Source organism: Palaemon carinicauda, chromosome 39 (assembly GCF_036898095.1).
Source record: "Palaemon carinicauda isolate YSFRI2023 chromosome 39, ASM3689809v2, whole genome shotgun sequence".
NCBI classification, from domain to species: Eukaryota; Metazoa; Arthropoda; class Malacostraca; order Decapoda; family Palaemonidae; genus Palaemon; species Palaemon carinicauda.
In genome coordinates this window covers 22,384,144-22,407,334 of record NC_090763.1, presented here as the reverse complement: position 1 = coordinate 22,407,334, position 23,191 = coordinate 22,384,144, and the positions used below count along the sequence as shown (strand labels likewise).

Genomic DNA, 23,191 nt, shown 5'->3' with positions numbered 1-23,191 from the left:
TCTCCCCTCATGTTGCTGTACGTCTCTGATGACGTCATTCCTTTCTTCGCAGCGATCCTACTTTGTACAAAGTTTTTTCGATGCGCTTATTTCAGCTTTTTTTGGAGTTTTTCCATGTATGATGGCTTCCTCTTCGCTGTCTAAGTTGAGTACCCTCTTCTTTTACAGTTTGAATTAGCTTTCACTGTTATCAGAATCTCCTCTGGTCACTTTACAAATTCTGTAATAATTTACTTAAAATATGTGCATTAACGTTGTAGCAAATCGTGGGAAGTTTTCTGTAAATGTTCCATTCATATACAGTATTCTGTACTTCTTTCCTTCTAAATGTTACTTCATCATCACCAGAAAAATTACTTACAGGTTTTGTCGTGTGGGATGTCTTATGTTGAGAGTCGGATTTTTCACACTAACTGTAGCCAAAATGGATTTTGCTCGATGGTTACCATACATTTCTTGGAGTTTCTCCATGGATTTTACATTGTTCGATAGTACTTTGGTTTGCGAGTTAAATCTGTTTTGGGAGCAAGCTCGCAAACCAATGTACCCTTAAACTAAAACAATTTTCCCATTAGAAATAAAGGAAATTCCCTTGATGCATTCATGTCTTCCTATTTGTGCTCTCGTGCCTTTCCTTCTTTTTATGCCGTAATGATTATAATTTCAATGATATTTTCTTATAGGTACAAAGCGTTTTGACAGTGAAAAAGCTGGAGATCGTGAGGTACAACGTACAATGTTAGAGCTCTTGAACCAGTTGGATGGATTTTCTTCAACAACTGATATAAAGGTTTGAAATTTGTGTTATTTTTAATCTTTTTTTTTATTTCTCATCAGAGGCTATTAATTTGAAAGTTCATTTAGGTTACCAACACACTCAATTCCTGAGCGAGAAGTTTTTAAATATGAGCCATCTAAATTTGAATCTTAAGTCTCAATTATCCAACAGTTATATTAGCTATTCCACTGAATTTCTTTCACATAAAAGTTTTTAATCCAGCTATAGGTCAAGATTGTTTTTACTGTGCTTGTAAGATCACTATTCTAAGTAAAATTTAATGAATAATTGAATGTAAACTTTATTGGGTGTGGGAAAACTTTATTAAAACTTTTCAAATACTGTATTATGATGGAATTGGTTACATACAATGTACATGGATAGTTATGAATTTTTATTTGCAGGTCATTGCTGCTACTAATCGTGTAGATATTCTTGATCCTGCATTGTTGCGATCTGGTCGATTGGATAGAAAAATTGAGTTCCCCCACCCTAATGAGGAAGCTCGTGCACGTATCATGCAAATCCATTCTAGAAAAATGAACATTTCATCTTGTGTAAACTTTGAAGAGTTGGCTAGATCTACAGATGACTTTAACGGAGCACAGTGCAAGGCTGTGTGTGTTGAAGCCGTAAGTTTCATAGCATAATTTCTATAATCTTATGAGATTTAATTTACATGAATGTCAAAATTTGTCTCGATTATTATTCTAGGTTGTTTAGAAAGTGCTATGCATTTTAATTCATTGGAAAGAGGATATATGCAGAATTTAAAAGCAAATTGTCTAATTATAGAAACCTTTTCTCCAGGGTATGATTGCTTTGCGAAGACAGGCAACGACGGTGACGCATGAAGACTTCATGGATGCTATAATGGAGGTTCAAGCCAAGAAAAAAGCAAATCTTAATTATTATGCTTAAGGATGTGGTAATATTGTATCAGTATATTTATAGTTTAGCTTTAGGCATCACAGTATAACATTGTCCTTTTATGATATACAGAATTTTACTGCAGAAATCACTTGCGTATATGATACAGAGAAAGTTTCATAGTGTTGACATTCATCCTAATGTGTACTTTTTCAATAAATCTTGCCAGGGGAGAAATTCTTTCATATTCCTTCAAATTTAATGAGTACTATAGTCACATATACTCGTTTCTCAATTTGGTGCATTGATTTTTAAATATAAAATGTTTGTTTTTATAAATTTTCAGCTGTATTCTATTCACTTTTTAACTTTTTTACCTACTTTCATCTTGCTGTACAACCTCTATAGCCTCTGGGGCAGGGTAGAGGGGGTCATGTCTAGCACTGCTTCTGCCACAGTAGTCCGGGCTAGAGAGGAGGGGGTCACGTCAGGGACTACTACTGCCACAATAGTCGGGGGTAAGGTAGTGCTTCTGCAACAGTAGTTAAGACTGGAGAGGAGGGGGTAACGTCAGACACTGCTGCCCAGCAGTCCAGGCCAGGGTGGAGTGGCCTTCAAGAACTGCTTCTGCCTCAGTAGTCTGGGCTAGAGAGGAGGGGGTAACATCAGGCACTGCTGCCACAGTAGTCCATGCCAGGGTGGAAGGGTCATGTCAGGCACTGCTTCTGCGCCAGTAGTCCAGACTAAAGAGGAGGGTGTAACATCAGGCACGGTAGTCCAGACCAAGGTGGAGCGGTCATGTCAGGCATTGCTTCTGCCACAGTAGTACAGGCTAGAGAGGAGGGGGTCATGTCAGGCACTGCTGCCACAGCAGTCCCAGCCAGGGTGGAAGGGTCATGTCAGACACTGGTTTTGGCCCAGTAGTCTGGGCTAGAGAGGAGGGGGTCCCCTCAGGCACAGCCGCCAAAGAAGTCCAAGGCAGGATAGAGGGGGGTCATGTTGGGTATTGTTCCTGCCACAGTAATCCAGTCTAGGTTGGAGGAAGTCACATTAAGCACTGCAGTTTCTTCATGAATGATATGCCGTCCAAGCTTAAAGAAAGCAGTTTTGACTTGTAATGCACATCACCGTATTAAAAATCGCCAAAGAACACAAGCCATACGGTGAAATTTCAAGAGTTAAATATCAACTAATAATACTTCAAAGTTAGGAAATTATTTGTAAGCATACTGTACTGTAGATACCATTGTCACCTTGAAATCAGATGACAAAACCAAAATTAAAACAATTGGTAATTGCAATTGTTAAAATATACCTTAAACTGATAATAGAAATGTAAACAAATTATTAAATGAATGTCAGTTAATATTGGAAAACCAGGATTACTTTAGACATCTTACAGTACGTTATAATTTTGGCCAAAACTAGAGATCAGCTGACGAAATTAAGAAAACACACACACACAGAGAGAGAGAGAGAGAGAGAGAGAGAGAGAGAGAGAGAGAGAGAGAGAGAGAGAGAGAGAGAGAGAGAGAGAGAGAATATATATATATTTACAATTTTTTTTAATAAAGTACAACTATTTCAAACAATCATGATTTTCTAAAATGTGATTGTTGTTTCCTAAAAATAATGGTCAGCTGACAAAATCAAATGCTGTGATTTAAGCTACAATTGAAAATGGATGTAAGCAGGGTATAATTTTTTGTGTTGTATTTAATTAACACTTTTTAAGGAAAACAAAGACTTTGGTTTCCTCTGCTATAGGTATGTATTGTATGGAACCTCAGAGAGAGAGAGAGAGAGAGAGAGAGAGAGAGAGAGAATGAATCAGCTAATGAAATTTGATACTGTGTTTTGTTTACATTTGTTTCACTGACATGAAGTAAGAAATTGCTCACCACAATTAACAATATAGAGACCTCTAACTCAAATATATTAATATTAATGAAATCACTTAAAATGAATAACAAAGTTAGAAAATGCTTCTGAGGATGGGTCTTTCTAGATTCGGTAATTACTTTTGATATCACCATTCAATATTTGAAGCTGTAAACAAGGAGTCAACAGCACCTTAAAAAATATTTGGCTTTCATTTACAGTTATCTAAAAACCAATTAAATCTAATCCAGATATCTAACTACAACAGAAATTCATACTCACCAAATGTCAAAATACAAAATTAACTCTTGCAAAATCCTCATAATCATGGCAAGGATAAACAAATTCATTTGATGCAGTATTTGGGAGGTATTACTGTAATTTGTAAGATGCTAGCAGCCGAAACAACCTAAGAAAACAAAAGTGATATATTACACCAGGTAAAAGAAAAAGAAGAGAATAGCTTTCAGTTCATGTGTATTCACAGGGTCATAGGTCATTACAATAAGAGTGAGGTAAAGCATAAGTGTAAGTACATTACTACTGTATTAATATTACGGAATGGCAGATTAAGAAAAACATAAAATTCACATTCTCCATATTGCATAAAACCAAACAAAACAATGATGGTTTAATAGTTATATACGGTTCACTTCTACTTGATTCCAATTCATAAACCTAATGCAAACATAATCTGTACCAAAATATTCAACATAAATCATCATCTAATTTAAACAAACCAGATAGCTGAAGACCCCATACAATAACATGGTTCACTTACCCTGTTGTGACGATAGCCAATATGAGTTTTCAGATAGTTCCCATAGGATTAATTTCAATGAAATTCTCTTTGGCACAAAGGCTAACATATTGAAATTACTTGACTAGAAGCAACTGTTGAAGTTGTAGTTTTAATCATAGTGGCACCTTACTTAGCACACAATTCAACCATATATGAAAATATCTAAGCCACTGAGAAATCTATATTTGTATTTCTCTTGAAATTTTAGTCATAGAAAAATAATTAATTTTCTATTACGGCAATAACAAGCTCTTCTGAGACTATGGCAAAGATGCCAAGCAAATCAGGTGTAAATTATTGTAAAATGGAACAAATTAATCTAAACCATTACTAAACTAAATCAAGCTACAGAGACTGAGTGATACAGACACTCTTAATTTTATAGATTACTCCCAAAAATGTAAGTGATACTAATGTAAATGTTACTTTCTAAACAAATTATATTAATTACAGTACAATACAATAATGCCAATCTACGGTGGTTCAGCCAAGTCTCTTCATAAGAAAATTTAATTCACATACCAACACTATCTTTAGAGTGAACTTGCAAAACTTGTTTTCCATTTCATCATATCATAAAACCTGGCAGTGCTACAGAAAAATTTTCTTTAGGCTGATCTGTATATTATCTGAACTAATGGTCAATCTACTGTATCTTTATTTCTAAGGTGAGGTACCAATGGCTAATAGGCACCAAACAATGGATGGTCACATCAACAATTCCTAGTAATGTAGCCAGCAGCTAATCTGCAACTATGTTTAACTAAAACTACAATTAAGGACTTCTACTTCACACTTACCATCATTTCAGAAATATATTAAGGGCCAAAGTTCTCCGACTCTTTGCTCTACAATATGATACTTCATATATATAATAACTACTTCAGTCTACACTCAACTAAGGACTAAACTGAAAAATAATAGAATACGAGACTGATTTGAAAACAGTATACTTATAACTGTTGCTCACAATTCTTTGTGTGATAAGTATGCAAATTATATTTGGTCAGCACTTTGTTGTTCATCAACGTAAGTTATTGGAAAAAATTCACATGGTATACACACAAAACCATTCTTTTGTCCTCAACAACAAATATATGCACAATACATTACCATATACATAAACAAACACTAAAATAAATACAGAAGGATATTTGTTTTCTTTGATCTTAGAATATAACAGAAATGCCCGTAATTTATTATATAAAATTATCTTCCATGAAATGTAAATCTCAAAACTTATGAAACCTAAGATGAGAAAACACGAAATACTGTATATTACTTCCATTACCAATTATGATTTAACGAATTTGGGTTACCAGTACTGTATAATCTAACACAATGATTTATAAAACGTAGTACAGTAATAGCAATGGCTAACAGAAGTACCAAAAACATTCATCCTCCTTACATGTACAATACTGTACTTTCAAATTTACAATATACTTTTGACCAAAATAAAATGTAGAGTAATACCATTATTTTTTTTTTTTTTTTTTTCATTTCAATATCAACTATCAAATCTTTAATTGTGTTAGGCATTCTAACATGTTGTGGTAGCCTTCTGAAATCGTCCCTGCCTAAAAATCTGTTAGACGGGGGTTCGAGACCTGCTGAAGCTCGATAGTTTCTAGTAGCGCCTGCTACTTCACCTAACTTGTGACATAAGGATAGGGGTTTGGGGAAGTCATCAGCAGCCATTGTCTAGCCCTAGCCTAATGGAGAGGGGGGCTTGGATGCTGATGATGTGTGTAAATGGTCAGTCTTTAGGAAACTGTCCTGTCCCTTGCCTCTGCCTTTCATGAGCAACCTTTAAACCTTTCAATGAAAAAGAAAGTAACAGAGGTTGTAAAGCTCATTATTTTAATAGTAATCATTATAACTAATATAAATAACAGGGGGGCATTTATCTTTGGATCCTCTTTGACTGGCCAGAAATTTGATTTTCTGTTCTCATAAGACAATAATTCACGTGGTTTTGATTCCCATGCCAAGATCTGAAACTAAACTTTTCTTTTACAAACATTAACCTCATGCAACTAGACCGACTAATTTTACAAAAATTCCAAAAGCAAGCTTCATCTCAAAGCACATAATTGGTACAAATCAGCCTTTTTGGCATCGTGCCTGGGATTTGGCTGAAACGTTGCAAAGTCTCGAAGAAGGAAGCTGTTCCAAATTCACTCCCACAATCAATAAATAATTTCAGCTGCCACTAAACAAATTACCATTTTCCATGTACAGTAGCATAGATTAGAATACAGCATTTAATACCAAACATTTCCATCCATTGCTATCAATTTAGTTCTGCGCTACTGATTATTATGTTTCACTAATTCAGAGATATGAAGAACCTTCAGTAACAAGTGCTGTCAATGCCTTCTCCAAAGATGGCAAATATTGAAAGACTTTCATACAGTAATCTATGTTGTTGCAACTCAATTTCAGATAGGATACCTTATCAACTTCCATACTAAATTTCCATTAGTTGTAAGCTTTCAAAACCTTGTGCTTTCTACCCTCTTTTAATATTTCTCAACTTTCTTTCAATACTTCTCAACTTCTTTCTATTATTAAACCCCATACTCATGCAAACATATCTAATATGGAATGAAAGGTACAAAAAATTATCAGTATAACAAACAGTAAGTTAAGTATTTTAAAAATGCACCTAAAAATGTTCACACCAAAAACAAGTTTACAAATCATATGGTTATTACTAACTACAACCCCTTCAACAGACTACTGTACTGTAGTATGCTAACACTATATGACAACCCTTTTACTTATCGTTCTCAAATAAAATGCCCTCATTCCAAGCCAGCTGGTTTTACTTCGTTATAATTTTTTACTTTTTACAGTAATTTATTCATTCAACAGTTAAAGACACAAGCAATACATACATATTAAGATGGTTCTACCAAAGTCATAATTCCACACTAACTATACATGACATACGAAGATGGTTCTACCAAAGTCATATTCCACAAAAATACACAGCAATGATTGTAATGCGTAGCATTTACTATGATTCTTAGAGAACCAAGAATGAAATATAACAATAGCTGGATTACTTTAATCTAGTAATATTTACTGGAAAAGCACTCACTCCTAAAATAATGTATTTTCTATTACATCACTGTATCACATGATTAATGTGTACTTTTGATGCATTACAGTTATTGTAAATTATATGAGTTTCCGACTTTCTATTCTCTAAGTTAATTAAATCATCTGATCAAAACAAAAATGCTACAGTTTGTTATTCAATCATTGTGATTAAAATTAAGTTTCTAAACCCACAATGTAGTTTCAAGTAAACCTATTTTATTACTCAGTCAACCCCCTAATATGTAAACCATAAAGTACTAGCAGGAGGAATTTGAAAAATAAATCTTAGAAAGAAAAGAAACATCTTAAATTTATAAAAATTAAGGCCAAAAAGAAAATACTAATTATCTGAGAATTACTGCATGTTCACTCCTTCTTAGCGGCGGCTTCCTTGCGTTCTTGAACATCAATAGCACCAAGACTCAGAGCAGCGTAATATCCTTGCATGAGAGCTAAGAAAGATTTGAAAATACCAACTGGAAGAAGGCCGTAGGCCATTGCTCGCCATAATCCCATTCCAGCAATGATGGGGCCTTCAGTGAAGTGAAGGAGGTAAAGTGAAGCGTAGAAGAGCTCATTCCCTGAACACATGAAAAACAGCATTGGCCGAGATGTGTAATAAAATCGCAGAAGGGCATTGCAGTTGGCCGCTTCACTCTTGTGACTTGCTTGACCAGCCATAACAGACCTATAAAAAAATACAAGAACAATGACACAATACAAAATATTTTACGTGATTGCTTTGGTTTTAATTGCAGTCTGTAATACAGTAATGAAATTAGTATTTTCAAAAGGTACCTTAATGAGACTACAGTACTGGCATAAAAAGGACTTGACCTTGAATGAGAATTGACACCTGGAAACTAGAACGGCAGTTAGGTTAGAAGAGACCAAAGTAAGCAATAGATTTCCAGAAATCATCTGATTAACTTTACTAGGGGTTAGTTTGGGATTTTAGGGATAATTATACCTCATCACTGGGAATCATGACCGCATTGGATGATGTGTCACAGGAGGGTGAGAGCTGGTGAACAGAACATAATACCCTGCCTGGAGGATTTTGACCATCCAAGGTATAAGCACTATGGAACTCCCATCTCTGCCACCTGTGTCTCAGGTCTCCCGGCCAAGGGTGATGCTGCAGGAGGAATGTCTCTTAGTTTTCCAGATTTCCTTCCTCTTCCACATGCCTTCTTACCATGCCACTGGATCACTGAGAAGCCTCATTCATCGTCTTATGTGGCAGTCTATGCAAAGGTGATGTTTTAGGCGCAGCTGAAACCGAAGAAAGGGACAAGATGTTACAGCTATATGGAGATGAGAGTCTTGACTTGCTTTCCTCCATCACTACGCGACTGCGTCGATGTCCTCTGTAATGAAAAGAGAAGACCAAGCAACCGACGAATTGCAAAGGCGAAGAGCCTCTCCCTTTGACATCCGCCTCTGGAATCTTGAAATAATATCATGCATTTTCAAGATTTAGTTAGCCCATTGGTTGACTGTGTTATGAGCAAGGCTCTAGGCCAGGGAAAGCAGGACATTCTTATTAGGGTCCAACAAATCCTTATTGTCTGTCAGAATATCAACAGACCCTGACCAGTAGTCTATCCATGAAGAGGCTTGTAGAGTTGCCTTTCCAATTCTCTCTATGTTGGCTGTGACTGTAGCTTATTGAGAAAGGCTTTCAAGATTTTTAACAATCAATCTATTCTGAAAAAGTGTTTTAATTCTTTTATTCTGCCCTGTATCGAGTACTGTTCACCTGTTGAATCTTATCCTAATTTGTTGGACAGGAACTTACTGTCTAAATTTCTTATTCCTGATCTAGATATTAATCTCTGGCACCCGTCATTAATTAGTTCATTAAGAATGTTGCAAAAGATTTTCCATAATTCTGACCACCCTTTGCATTCACATCTTTCTGGACATTACCATCCTTGTTTTTAATAATAGGTATGTAGTTAATTCTAATAGTAGATACCGGTAGTAGGTTGGCCAAGGCATCAGCCACCCGTTTAGATACTTCCGCTTGAGAGTTATTGGATCCTTTGACTAGCCAGACAATAATGCAATGGACCCCTCTCTCTGGTTACGGCTCATTTTTTCTTTGCCTAAACATACACTGAATAGTTTGGCCTATTCTTTACACATTCTTGTCTTTCCTCATACACCTGACAACACTAAAATTACCAAACACTTCTTCTTCGCTCAAGGGGCTAATTACTATACTGTAATTGTTCAGTGGCTACTTTCCTCTTGGTAAGGGTAGGAGAGACTCTTTAGCTATGGTAAGCAGCTCTTTTAAGAGAAGGGAACTCCAAAATCAAATCAATGTTCTCTAGTCTTGAGTAGTGCCATAGCCTCTGTACCATGGTCTTCCACTGTCTTGGGTTAGAGTTCTCTTGCTTGAGGGTACACTTGAGCACACTATTCTATCTTAATTTTTTCTTCCTCTTTTTATTTTTTTTGGAAATGGTGTGTTGGGCAGGCTTACTAGAAGGGCCATGGATGACTGATGGTTTATCAAGAGGTTGCCTTTTCCTTATCTGATTCTATTTCTTCTCAAACCCCTCCTTACTGTCCTCCCTTCAGTTAAAGTGGCTATCCTGGAAGGTTTTTAGCCTTGCATGGTGTATCGGCTCCTCCATGTTGACCAGTTTTTCTGACTTTTTTTTTCTATAATATGGGTTTGATCAATCACTTTATTTATATTTCTGTACATATTGTTTTATTATCATTCTTATTAATTTAGTTTTTAAGTATGATGTCTCCTTTTTAATGCCATTAATTCTTATGCTATCTGGAGACATTGAGCGAAATATGGGACCAGTACGTCCTAGATTTTGTCAATCTTGTCAACTGTATTGCAATAATTGTGGTCTTCATGCAAATATTCAAGACCTTACAGCTGCGTCCAGACAGTATGATATTCTTTTGTGCTCAGAAACTTTGGTTTCTAATATGAAGCACTCATCTGAGCTCCTTAGAACTGGTTTTAAAAAGCCAATATATGTTGAAACGTGATGCCATCCCTAGGGCCAGGGGAATGGTGGTGCATATTAGGTCTGAGTACCCTGTTTCTCATAAGTCCTGCTATGAATGTGGATGTCATGAGATTCAAGTAATAAAAGTTTGTGGCAGGCATAACAACTATTTGTGTCCGATCTACCGGAATCCAGACATGGATGATTCTATCTTCGATTGTCTTCTTAACATTATGGCTAAGATACAAGAAGATGATAGAAAGGCGTCTTTTATCTTTGTTGGGGATTTCAATACTCACCATAGGGAGTGGTTAAGTTCTGTTTCTTCTATTGATCGCCATGGCTTAAGAGCTTTAGACTTTGCCTCTAAATCAGGCTGTGTACAAATAATAAGTGAAGCTACTCACAGGTCTGGTAACTGCCTGGACCTCGTATACACTAACTTCCCTGGCGTTATAACAAGTAAGGTTGGTTCTCCAGTAGGGACATCTGTTGTTGTTGTTGTTGTTGATTAAAGCCAACAGTTCTTGTTGACATTTGATCATGCCTTGATTTCATTAGTAGTGAAGACTGAACAGCCTGTCATACTCATGTAAGATTTTTAAAAATCTCAAGCAGACTGGAATAGGATTTTGCATGATCTTTTGGGCTTGAATTGGTCACAATTGTATAAAATGTTGATCCTGTTGTCCCTTTGAAGGAGAATCTAATCAACATGATTGATAGGTGTATCCTTTCTTGTGTGCTAAGGTACCGAGTGAAGTACAAACCATGGTTCATTGATGACTGCAGATGTGCTTATTTGGAGAAGCAGGAGGCCTATCATCTTTGGAAGAGTAACAGATCAGATTTGACCTGGAATAACTATACTCAGCTTAGAGCTTTTGCTCAGAGAGTTTATGCTTCAACTGAAAAGGGATACAATCTAACCATAAAATAAACCCTTTCTGGTACAACTCAGGAACATAATTGGTGGACTACCCTTAAATCTACACTATTTGGGGTAGATGCAACAGTTCCTCTTTTACGTAAACCAGATGGGTCTGTCGCTCATTGTCCAAAGGAGAAGGCAACATTTTTGGCCAATGTGTTGGACAGCAAGCACAGTAATGAGAAACTCAAACTTCGTCATTCCTGTTTTCCTGATGCTAAACTAACTGGTTTAGCTTTTCGATCTCGTGAAATTAAAGCTCTGTTGATGGACCTTGATGCTTATTGAGGTATAGACCAAAAAGGTATTTTTCCTTTGTTTTTTTATAAAGACTGCAGATTTCTTAGCTCCAAAGTTATCTGTTATTTTACACAAGTTAGCAAGAAGAGGAGCTTTTAGTACTTGTTGGAGAATTGGTAATGTTACTCCACTATGTAAATGTGTTTGTGGTAGCTCAAGTCCAACTGATTACTGCCCAATTTCTATAACTCCTATATTATCTAAAGTTTTTGAACGTCTTTTAGCAAAACGTCTTAATAGGTTTGCTCAAGGTAATCATCTGTTCCCTAGTTTGCAATTTGGTTTTCATAAAGGCCTCGGAGCATGAGATGCTGTTCTTACAATCTCCAATGCTGTACAGAAATCCCTTGATTGTGGTCGGGAAGTTCGTATGATTGGCCTTGATTTTAGTGCTGCCTTTGACTGTGCTGATCACGAGGCCCTTGTTTTCAAACTCAAACAGTTGAGAGTGGGTGAGTCATTTCTTAGCATTATTATTGAACTTTTATTCCAGCTGTAACCAAATTGTGGAATGATTTTCCTAATCAGGTAGTTGAATTGGTGGAACTTCAAAAGTTAAAATTTGCAGGATATGATTTTATATTGAACAAGCTGACAAGTATCCTTTTAATTGTTCATTACTTCTCTTGTAAGTTATTTATTTCCTTTCATCACTGGGCTATTTTTCCCTCTTGGAGCTCTTGGTTTTAATGCATCCTGCTTTTTCAACTAGGGTTGTAGCTTAGCTATTAATAATAATATAAAACATCATTTTTTGTCCCACCAATTTCTCAGCTGTCATGCCCTGAGCCAAGGCTAACACTGCCAGATCTAGAGGCAAAGAAGGATCATCGTTGAGTATGTTTTAATATTTTTTTCTGCCTGACGAAAGGCAGAGGAAGTAAATGAGAAGAGTTGCTCGCCCTTAAGGTCTTTTCTATCTGCTATCTGGGAAAGGACCTTTTTAATGGAGCCTGATGGCATCTTAGACCTGTATAATATAGCCTGGTCTTACTGAGTCATGGGGGATGGCAGAAAAAGTACTAAACCGTGTCCCTTTTAGGGGAGTATGTGGGTTCCCTGAGTCCATTAATTTTCCTGATGCAGGACAGAACCTGCATAAAGGAATAGTCTGACTACCCTTGGTTGGTAGCTAGCTTTAGGGCTGGCTGGCAGAGGCAACACACCATCTGAGTCGTCAAGATTCCAAATCCAAAGAGTCATCCAATTTCGGAGCCTGGGTTGGGTCACAGTCATCAACATGTACCCTAGCAGGAGATTGAGTTGCAAGCAATGACAAGGCCACCACCACATCCTGAATTTTCTTCTGTAGAGCAGGGTCAACAACAATCTTCCATGCTAAGTTCTTCCGAAAAGAGTTCAAATCCTTTTGCTTCCGAGGCTAGAACACTAGAGCCCCTTTCTGAGGAGCCGCTGCAAGCTACTGTGAAGTCTGCGGAGGTCCAACGGGAGCAACAATGGACTCCTGTGGAGGAGCGATGGATGCACTGTGGACTATTCGAACCCCCTGTTTGTTCTCAGATGAAGGGTATCCGCCAGACAAGGCATAACCTGTCCCTATCTCTGTTTCTCTCTGTTTCTTAGTCACCTTTACTGAGATAATTCTCAGTTTTTCCCACAGAGGATCCAGCTTAGAATGGCTAGGTTTTGAGTCTAGGTATCTTTGATACCTTGAAGTGATTAGGTGACTTCCCAGAAATAGGTGGCTTTAAGACCAATTAAAAGTACAACAGACTGAGGAAGAGTTGGAGCATGCAAGGTGGTCATCATGCTCCTGTGCCTAGGATCTAAAGGGGCACTAGTGCTCCCTGGAGAACCCGACAAAGGGATAGTTACGGGCCCTAACAATTTATCCTGTGTTTGTGACATGTTTCACAAGTTCTTGGAACCACAGCAAGTCCCTTGCAAATGGGGGCCCTGCCAACAAAGGTCATATCAGCGAGTGAAGTGCATCCACTGGTTATGAGACCATGCTTTCTCTGGGGAACGAACAGCTGATCATATACGTGCCACCGAAGCAGAGCGTGCCGAAGGGGAAGAGAACTAAACATAATCAGTGGCAGAAACGTTCTTCAATGTTTTGTAAGGGCGAACCTGACACGTTCACGTCTGCCACAGTATCAAGAACAGTTTGTTTGCAAGCCTGAGCTGCGAAAATTGGCATGCTAACACTCGCAGGAGCTCTTGCAGAAGGTTCACAAGTAACCTGAACCTTGCGCATGTCCTCAAAATAAGGTGCGTGCTTGAGTAGTGACAAGCAAGGTAAGGTTAGTTTGTTAGGAAACGTTTGTTGCTGCCACAAAACATCTCTTGACCAAATTGGCAGAACTCCAGAAGGATCATAAGAAGGTTCCGAAGAGCCCAGCTCCAGGAAGCTAGTATGAGGTGGTGATGAGTCACATACCCGCTTACACTTAGCGCAGAGGGAAGCTTGCATGCAGGATTGTCCTCTGCACAAAAAGCAAAGTTGGTGAGGATCGGTCTCCATTGATGATATAAAGGTACCACAAGAGTGGCCCAATACACTAGGACAAACCCGCATAATTCCAATCCTCAAAACCAATTATACTTGAGAAAGAAAAATATTTAAAGTTGATACTGTACAATCATTTACATAGGAATTCTGGAAGAGAGAGAGACAAGAATGTCTGCACTTGACTGTAGCCAAAACAAAACTGAAGAATAGTCACTGGGTTAGTGTGAGCAAGATGGTTGGTGTAACACCATTAGCCCCGCTAACTGGAGGAGGGTCGTTGATACCTTACGTGAAAGTTTTTATGGCTAAACCAGCTCAACACTGAAACTTATATCCTAAGTAAAAATTAAGCTTTTTATTTGTGAAGGAACAAATAGCATATAGAGCTTAACAATTACATTTTCAGGCAATAAAAGGGGTTTTGACATAAGCTGTTGATAGCTAAATAACAACCAAAAATTTCATCACATAACCAAGAATTTCACAACAAAGTAAATACTGTACAGTTGTCGAGACTGCAACGAAAGAATGAACAAGAAATCATGGTTGGGGGGGGGGGGGGCTTGAAAGGGAACGTTTACACTGCTCTATTTAACAACCACTCTTTCCAGCAAGAGGAAAGGGTTCTACATATGTCATGGATAAAATTCTTATTTTTATTTTAGTAAAAACTTTTCATTCAAAGAATGAACAATGCAGAAATTTCACAAATTTTGTAAGTTTCTTCAAAATAATACACCCATGGTAATGGGTAGTAGAGGCCATGGGGGTAGCTATGGAATCTATAAAATGATTTACTATTTTTCAATCTGGTAATTTAGAATGAATAATACCAAATGTCATTAATGTTCTACTGGGTTTCATCTTAACTATATGGATTCAACTTATTATTTTTCATCTATTCTCACTATTTGTATCTTAATTATACTCAACACAGAAAAAAATGATTGATATGAGAGGGAACCTGGTTTTAAATGGATTCCTTGACTGGTGCCTCATCTTCACAGATTAATGGCTTGCCTTCTTTCTGCAAGCTCGCTCCACCTCCATACCCACTGTGTCTTTATGTGTCTGTTTTTATATTAAATGGTGCATTTCCAAAATTGTATCCAAAGTTATTTTAACTTTAGTTCTACACCACCAATGAGGTAAAATTCTTGGCTTATTTTCTATATAAAGTTTTGCCCCATCCTAACCAGGTCATATGTGTAGCTGCAGCATCTGTTTTATGAACATGAGAGGGTCCTCCCCTCTCATGTTCATAAAACAGATGCTGCAGCTACACAATCTGTGACACACACACTCTAGCTGTAGATATAAACAAACAATGGGGAAAATGCAAATTACTTTAAAAAAAATTGTTTTTGCATATTTTTGATTGATTAATTTTTTTCAGTATTGCCATTAATAATTAACTTATTTACCATTATAATCTTTTTCATGAATTGTCTCTTTACTTCAGACTTGTAAAACTCCCTACCTGCAGTAGGGACTTGGGTTCCAAAAACTGCTGCTCCTCCGAGTTTGTGGGAACCAAATTTGCTGCATTACATCCATTTGTTTTGGGATTAGGCCAGCCTTTGAGCACAGGTATCACTGATACCTTGACACTTTGACACATGACCTGGAGATGAGGAAACCGCTGAGACTGGAGGACGCGTTGGAGCACAAATGCTGGTAGTCATGCTCTTACGCTGGGATCTAAAGGGGGACTAGAGCTCCCTGGAGAGCCCGACAGTCGTAGCCTGTGTGACGACCTTAATGAGTTCCTGAAATTGTGGCGTGTCCCTCGTGAACAAGGGGAAAGGCGAAAATGCTGGTGATATTGAGTGACGTTCATGTATGCGCTGGTTGTGAGACCACACTTCTCCTGACGAACGAGTAAGAGTGCGCACCACTGCGCCCAAGGAAAAGGAACTGATTATAATCAGTGGCAGAAACATTTGGCAACATTTTGCGAGGGTAGACCTGACACGAGCGTGGTCTGTGATTAGATCACGACCTGTTCGCTCCCGATCCTGAGCTCCAAGAGCAGGTGTGCAAACCCCAGCAAGAGCACTTGCCAATGGTTTGGAAGTCACCTGTGCCTTGCGCATCCCCAGGTGTGGATGTGCCTGCTTGGATGGTGTCAAGCAAGGTAAGGTTGGTTTGGTGGGGAAGGTTTGCTATTGCTGCAAATGATCTCCAGACCAAATTGGCACTACCCATTAAAGATAAGATGCCGGAGGCGTGGGCCCAGAGGACAGTGCGCTTGCAAGACTTGCAGACTTGTGATGCCTGAGCGGCAAGGTGAAAGTCATTGGAAATAAACACCAGAATGTTCTGAAGAGCCTAGCTCTGGATTGCTAGTGCAAGGTGGTGACAAATCACACCTGCTTACCAGGCACTCGAAGGGGAGACCATTCAAGGGAGGAAGCCCTTTCGCATTGACAAGAGCATCATCCATCCTCGTAGGTATGAGGTTTGTAATGGTGAACGTGCCAAGCTGGAACCCTGAAGAGAACCAGCTTGCAGAGAGGATTCTGGGGGGTGAGCAAACTAGGAGGGAACTCAGAAAAAAACCCGCCTGCAATTCCTCAGATAGATGAGGAATTGCAGAGGGAGTATCCACTGGAGGCACGAGACCGACTGGAAGGTAATTCCACACCAGCAGCTGGGTGGGGTCAGTTTCACTAGGGGAAGCAGCGGGGTCTTCTAGACACGAAGGTTGTCCTGGGGGTCAAACGATCATCACGCTTATCTGATGGGCCTCAAGATGAAGCTAAATAGGAAGAGAGTACAAGACGCAGGAGAGAGAAGTTGGGACTTCTTCGACTTCGAGGATGAAATTGAAGGTGAAGAATCACTTTCAGACTTCTTCCCACATCTACTGTTCACTGGGAGGATGACCACTTCTGACAATCAGTGCTAGAGTGTTGTCTGCATGAAGGGCAAAGCTGGTAAGGATCTATCTTCATCACTGAAATAAACATACTGTAAGGGCAGCCTGATATGCCAGGACAAACCTCCACTTTAGCAGTCCTCAATAACCAAGCACTCCTGAAAAGAAAAGGGAAGTTTTAAAAAGTTATTACAGCTGGTCAAATAGGAATGATGTACCTGAAAGAGAGAGACCATACATCTGCACTCGACCATAGTCAAAACAAAAGTGAAGAGAACTCACTGGGTGAGTGTGTGAACGGGGAGGTTGGTCTAGACCCCGCTAATTCGTGGAGGGTGGGTGACACTTTGCGTTTAAAGTTTTAAGGCTAAATCCAGCTTGTACTGAAGCCTAGTGTATATTTTAGTAAAGAATGAAGGTTTGTATTTGTGTCGGAATAAAATATGATTTTAACCTACTAAGTTTTGAAATGGAAAAATAGCATTCATACGCAGTGCAATTTAACTAAGATAATACTTACGTATGCAGATGCAGCCAGTGGCAAGATATGTCAATAGCCATTGACATTTGGAATAGAAACATGTATTTTGGGTAAAAATGGCCCAGTGTTACTAATAAACACATCGTTCCACATCGATCAGTCAGTTGGTCCAACATAGCACCAAATTTGGTACCTACAAAAAATAAAAAAATTAAGCACTAAGAGTGGAATAGAAATTATGAAATAAATTCACACCTGAAATATCAAACAAATAGATGTTCTAAAAGTTTTTGGTCTGAAATCCTGACAAATTAATTGTTTACTTAAAAAAAAGTTTTAATCTTAAAGAAAAAACTGAACCTTTAAAAGGTAAAAAAAAATTATTGTCAATAAAAAGTACAACTAGCAAATAACAAAATACTGTATTGAACAACAGTATTCAAATTTATGGAATATTTGTTTTTTTTCAACCAGATGAAAACTTGAATCTGAAAATATTTTCTTTTTGGTTTCGTATAAAAAAATCTTTAGCACAACATTCAGCTCTGAATATACCATCGGTAAATGAAAAGAAATCTGACCTTCAAAGAGTAGCGAGCTTTAAGAAGCTATAAATATATACTGTAGAGATGCACATATTAATGAGAGCCTTATCATTTGCATAACATATGTTTTAAACCATTCCTGTTTGTTCCCATCCATTATTAATTCAAATTTTCCTTTTATTACTGTCATGGGTACATGAATAACATTGAAAAGTGACCACAGCTAAAATGAAATGTATTTTAACTATGTTTCTCTTTATATTAATTTCCCATACTTCAATAGCTGATTGTTGAATCTTGTTTGAATAAAGATAGAAAGACTTGCTATTCCTTACACCAAGTGCAAAGGAAGAGATATTTTGTATGGAATACTAACAAGTAGAACAATAAAAAGATGACAAATTCGGAGATAATATGATATTTTAATTATAAAATAAATTTTTGAATATACTTACCCGGTGAATATATAATAGCTGCTGCTCAGCGGCTCGACAGAAAACACACTCAAAAACTCGCGAGTGATCGCTATGAAGGTTGCGGGTGTGCCCACCAGCGCCAACTATCGGCCAGATACCACTCTTGCATGTAAACAAACCCTTCAATTCTTCTCGTCCCGCTGCGTCTCTATTGGGGAGGAAGGGAGGGCCTTTAATTTATATATTCACCGGGTAAGTATATTCAAAAATTTATTTTATAATTAAAATATCATTTTTAAATATTTAACTTAGCCGGTGAATATATAATAGCTGATTCACACCCAAGGCGGTGGGTAGAGACCAGAGTTAATTAAGTTTACAGCGTATAAGCTAAGAGTTTTTGACAGTTATCAATATAACAAAACCAAAATATATATAGGTACCTGGTAAGGAAGTTGACTTAGACGATTACTCTGCCTTGTAAGTCTGTCTTCCTCACGAAGCCCAGCGATCCTCTTAGGATGCTGAAGGACTCCCAGGAGCTGAAGTATGAAGGGTTGCAACCCATACTAACAGGACCTCATCAAACCCCTAATCTGGGCGCTCTCAAGAAATGACTTTGACCACCCGCCAAATCAACCAGGATGCGAAAGGCTTCTTAGCCTTCCGTACAACCCATAAAAAAACAATATTAAAAACATTTCAAGAGACAGATTAAAAAGGATATTGGAATTAGGGAAGTGTAGTGGTAGAACCCTCACCCACTACTGCACTCGCTGCAACGAATGGACCCAGTGTGTAGCAGTCCTCGTAAAGAGTCTGGACATCTTTCAAGTAAAATGACGCGAACACTGACTTGCTTCTCCAAAAAGTCGCGTCCATGATACTTTGCAGAGATCTATTTTGCTTGAAGGCCACGGAGGTTGCTATAGCTCTAATTTCGTGCGTCTTAACCTTAAGCAAAGATCGGTCTTCCTCATTCAAGTGGGAATGAGCTTCTCGTATTAAAAATCTGATAAAATATGACAAAGCATTCTTTGACATAGGCAAGGATGGTTTCTTAACTGAACACCATAACGCCTCAGATTTACCTCGTAATGGCTTAGTACGAGCTAAATAGAACTTAAGAGCTCTAACAGGACATAACACTCTTTCCAGTTCGTTGCCTACGATCTCTGATAAACAAGGAATATCAAAAGATTTAGGCCAAGGACGAGAAGGCAGTTCATTTTTGGCCAGGAAACCAAGTTGAAGAGAACAAGTGGCTTTTTCTGTAGAAAAGCCGATGTTCTTACTGAATGCATGAAGTTCACTGACTCTTTTAGCCGAGGCCAAGCACACCAGGAAAAGAGTCTTAAGAGTGAGATCCTTCAGGGAGGCTGAATGTAATGGCTCAAACCTGTCTGACATGAGGAACCTTAGGACCACGTCTAAGTTCCATCCAGGAGTAGCCAAACGACGTTCCTTAGAGGTTTCAAAAGACTTAAGGAGATCTTGTAGATCTTTATTGTTGGAAAGATCTAAGCCTCTATGCCGAAAGACCGAAGCCAACATACTCCTGTAGCCCTTGATCGTGGTAGCTGAAAGGGAGCGAACTTTTCTCAGGTGTAAGAGAAAATCAGCGATTTGGGCTACAGAGGTACTGGACGAGGATACAGATGCTGACTTGCACCAGTCTCGGAAGACTTCCCACTTCGACTGGTATACTCTAATGGTAGAAGTTCTCCTCGCTCTTGCAATCGCACTGGCTGCCTCCTTCGAAAAACCTCGAGCTCTAGAGAGTCTTTCGATAGTCTGAAGGCAGTCAGACGAAGAGCGGGGAGGCTTTGGTGTACATTCTTTACGTGGGGCTGACGTAACAGATCTACTCTTAGAGGAAGACTCCTTGGAAAGTCTACCAGCCATCGAAGTACCTCGGTGAACCATTCTCTCGCGGGCCAGAGGGGAGCAACTAACGTCAACCTTGTCCCTTCGTGAGAGGCGAACTTCTGCAGTACCTTGTTGACAATCTTGAATGGTGGGAATGCATAAAGGTCCAGATGAGACCAATCTAGAAGAAATGCGTCTATGTGTATTGCTGCTGGGTCTGGGACTGGAGAGCAATAGATTGGAAGTCTCTTGGTCATCGAGGTTGCAAAGAGGTCTATGGTGGGTTGACCCCAAGTCGCCCAAAGACTCTTGCACACGTCCTTGTGGAGGGTCCATTCCGTAGGAATTACTTGACCCCTCCGACTGAGGCAGTCTGCTAAGACGTTCAAGTCGCCCTGGATAAACCTCGTTAACAGGGAGATGCCTCGATCTCTTGACCAAATGAGCAGGTCCCTTGCGATCTCGTACAGTGTCAGGGAGTGGGTGCCTCCTTGCTTGGAAATGTATGCCAAGGCTGTGGTATTGTCGGAGTTGATCTCTACCACTTTGTTTCGAAGGAGACTCTCGAAGTTCATCAAGGCCAGGTGGACTGCCAAAAGCCCCTTGCCGTTGATGTGCATGCTCCTCTGACTTGAGGTCCACAGACCTGAGCATTCCCGACCGTCCAGGGTCGCACCCCAACCCAAATCCGACGCGTCTGAGAATAGTACGTGGTTTGGGTTCTGAACTGCTAAGGAAAGTCCCTCTCTCAGACTGATATTGTCGTTCCACCAATTCAGGCATGCCTTTACTGGTTCGGAGATCGGGATTGAGACCGTCTCTAACGTCTTGTCCTTTTTCCAGTGAAAGGCTAGATGGAACTGGAGAGGTCGAAGGTGTAGCCTTCCTAGCGAGACAAACTGCTCCAGGGATGATAGAGTTCCTACTAGACTCATCCAATTCCTGACTGAGCATCGTTCTCTCTTCAACATCAGTTGGACTTTGAGCAGGGCTTGCTCTATTCGGGGGGCAGACGGAAAAGCCCGAAAAACTGGACTGCGAATCTCCATCCCTAAATACAGTATAGTTTGGGATGGAATCAGCTGGGACTTTTCTATGTTGACCAAAAGTCCCAATTCCTTGGTCAGATCCAATGTCCAATGAAGATCCTGCAGACAGCGATGACTGGACGAGGCTCTGAGAAGCCAGTCGTCCAAGTATAGGGAGGCTCGGATTCCCGATAAATGGAGGAATTTTGCTACATTCCTCATAAGCCTCGTAAACACGAGAGGAGCAGGACTTAGGCCAAAGCACAGGGCCCGAAACTGGTATACCACATTGTTGAAAACAAACCTCAGAAACGGTTGGGAATCTGGGTGTATGGGGATGTGGAAGTATGCGTCTCTTAGATCGAGAGAGACCATCCAGTCTCCCTTTCTGACCGCTGCTAAGACTGATTTCGTGGTCTCCATGGTGAACTTTGTCTTTGTAACAAAGACGTTGAGTGCACTGACGTCTAGCACCGGTCTCCAACCTCCTGTCTTCTTCGGTACTAGGAAGAGACGGTTGTAAAACCCCGGTGATTGAAGGTCCGAGACTTTCACCACCGCTCCCTTCTCTAGCAAAAGAGACACTTCTAGGTTCAGGGCTTGTCTCTTTGACTCCTCTCGGTACCTGGGAGAGAGGTCGATGGGGGAAGTCGCTAGAGGAGGTTTGCGTACAAATGGAATTTTGTACCCCTCTCTGAGCAACCTCACAGATTGTTGGTCTGCGCCCCTCTTCTCCCAGGCTTGCCAGAAGTTCTTCAGTCTGGCTCCTACTGCTGTCTGAGGCTGCGGGCAGTCAGACTCTGCCACGTGAGGACTTGGCTCCTCTCTTCTTTCCTCTCTTTCCATCGGCACGAGTACTTCCCCTGCTGGGAGCTCTGCCACGAAAGGGCGGAATAAATCTGGACGCCGGAGTGTCTATCCTAGGTCTATCAGAAAAGGATGTCGAAGGAGTCCCTTTGCGAGCCGAGGACGCCACCAAGTCATGGGTGTCCTTCTGCACGAGTGAAGAAGCTATGTCCTTAACCAATTGTTGCGGGAACAAAAACTTTGATAAGGGAGCAAAGAGCAGTTCAGATCTCTGACAGGGAGTAACTCCTGCCGACAGAAAAGAGCAAAGGGACTCTCGCTTCTTTAGGACTCCCGACGTAAAAGAGGAGGAGAGCTCATTGGAACCATCGCGGATGGCTTTATCCATACAGGACATAATCAGTAAGGAGACATCTCTATCAGCCGATGAGATTTTCCTACTTAAGGCTCCCAAACACCAGTCAAGGAAGTTGAAAACTTCAAAGGCTCTGTAAATGCCTTTCAGCAGATGGTCAAGATCCGAGGAGGACCAACTAATCTTCGAGCGTCTCATGGCTAGGCGGCGGGGAGAGTCTACAAGGCTTGAGAAGTCGCCCTGGGCAGAGGCAGGGACTCCCAAGCCGAGAACTTCTCCCATGGCATACCAGACGCTCGATCTAGACGAGAGTTTAGACGGAGGGAAGGCAAAGGCCGTCTTCCCCAAACTCCTCTTGGTTTCCAACCAGTCGCCTAAAAGCCGTAAAGCTCTCTTGGAAGAGCGAGAGAGCACAAGTTTTGTAAAGGCTGGCATGTTAGCAGGAACGCCTAGAACAAACTCAGACGGCGGCGAACGAGGAGCAACAGCGACGAAGTGATCGGGAAACAACTCCTTAAAAATTAACATGACTTTCTTAAAGTCCATTGATGGAGGAACTGTTCTGGGTTCGTCTACATCCGAAGGATGATCATCATGCTGAGGGTCAGCAACGTCCTCATCTGAAGGATCCTCATCTGACAACTGCTGAGAAACAAGCAAAGGGGTTGGCAATGCT

General features: G+C 39.8%; 2 protein-coding genes across 2 annotated transcripts in view; one reads left to right on the top strand and one right to left on the bottom strand.

The window, feature by feature from the left end:
- The window catches only part of Rpt5 (26S proteasome regulatory subunit Rpt5), a 35,197-nt gene extending 33,312 nt beyond the window's left edge, over window positions 1-1,885 (top strand). The window contains exons 5-7 of the mRNA XM_068362677.1: window positions 684-790; window positions 1,183-1,410; window positions 1,589-1,885. Coding sequence (XP_068218778.1) covers window positions 684-790; window positions 1,183-1,410; window positions 1,589-1,699 — 446 coding nt within the window. The 3' untranslated portion in view covers window positions 1,700-1,885. The remainder of the gene's footprint in view (window positions 1-683; window positions 791-1,182; window positions 1,411-1,588) is intronic.
- A 2,103-nt stretch (window positions 1,886-3,988) lies between these two features.
- The window catches only part of Pis (phosphatidylinositol synthase), an 82,381-nt gene continuing 63,178 nt past the window's right edge, over window positions 3,989-23,191 (bottom strand). Inside the window, exons 4-5 of the mRNA XM_068362678.1 lie at window positions 17,535-17,688; window positions 3,989-8,130 (exon numbers count right to left, since the gene is read on the bottom strand). Coding sequence (XP_068218779.1) covers window positions 7,809-8,130; window positions 17,535-17,688 — 476 coding nt within the window. The 3' untranslated portion in view covers window positions 3,989-7,808. The remainder of the gene's footprint in view (window positions 8,131-17,534; window positions 17,689-23,191) is intronic.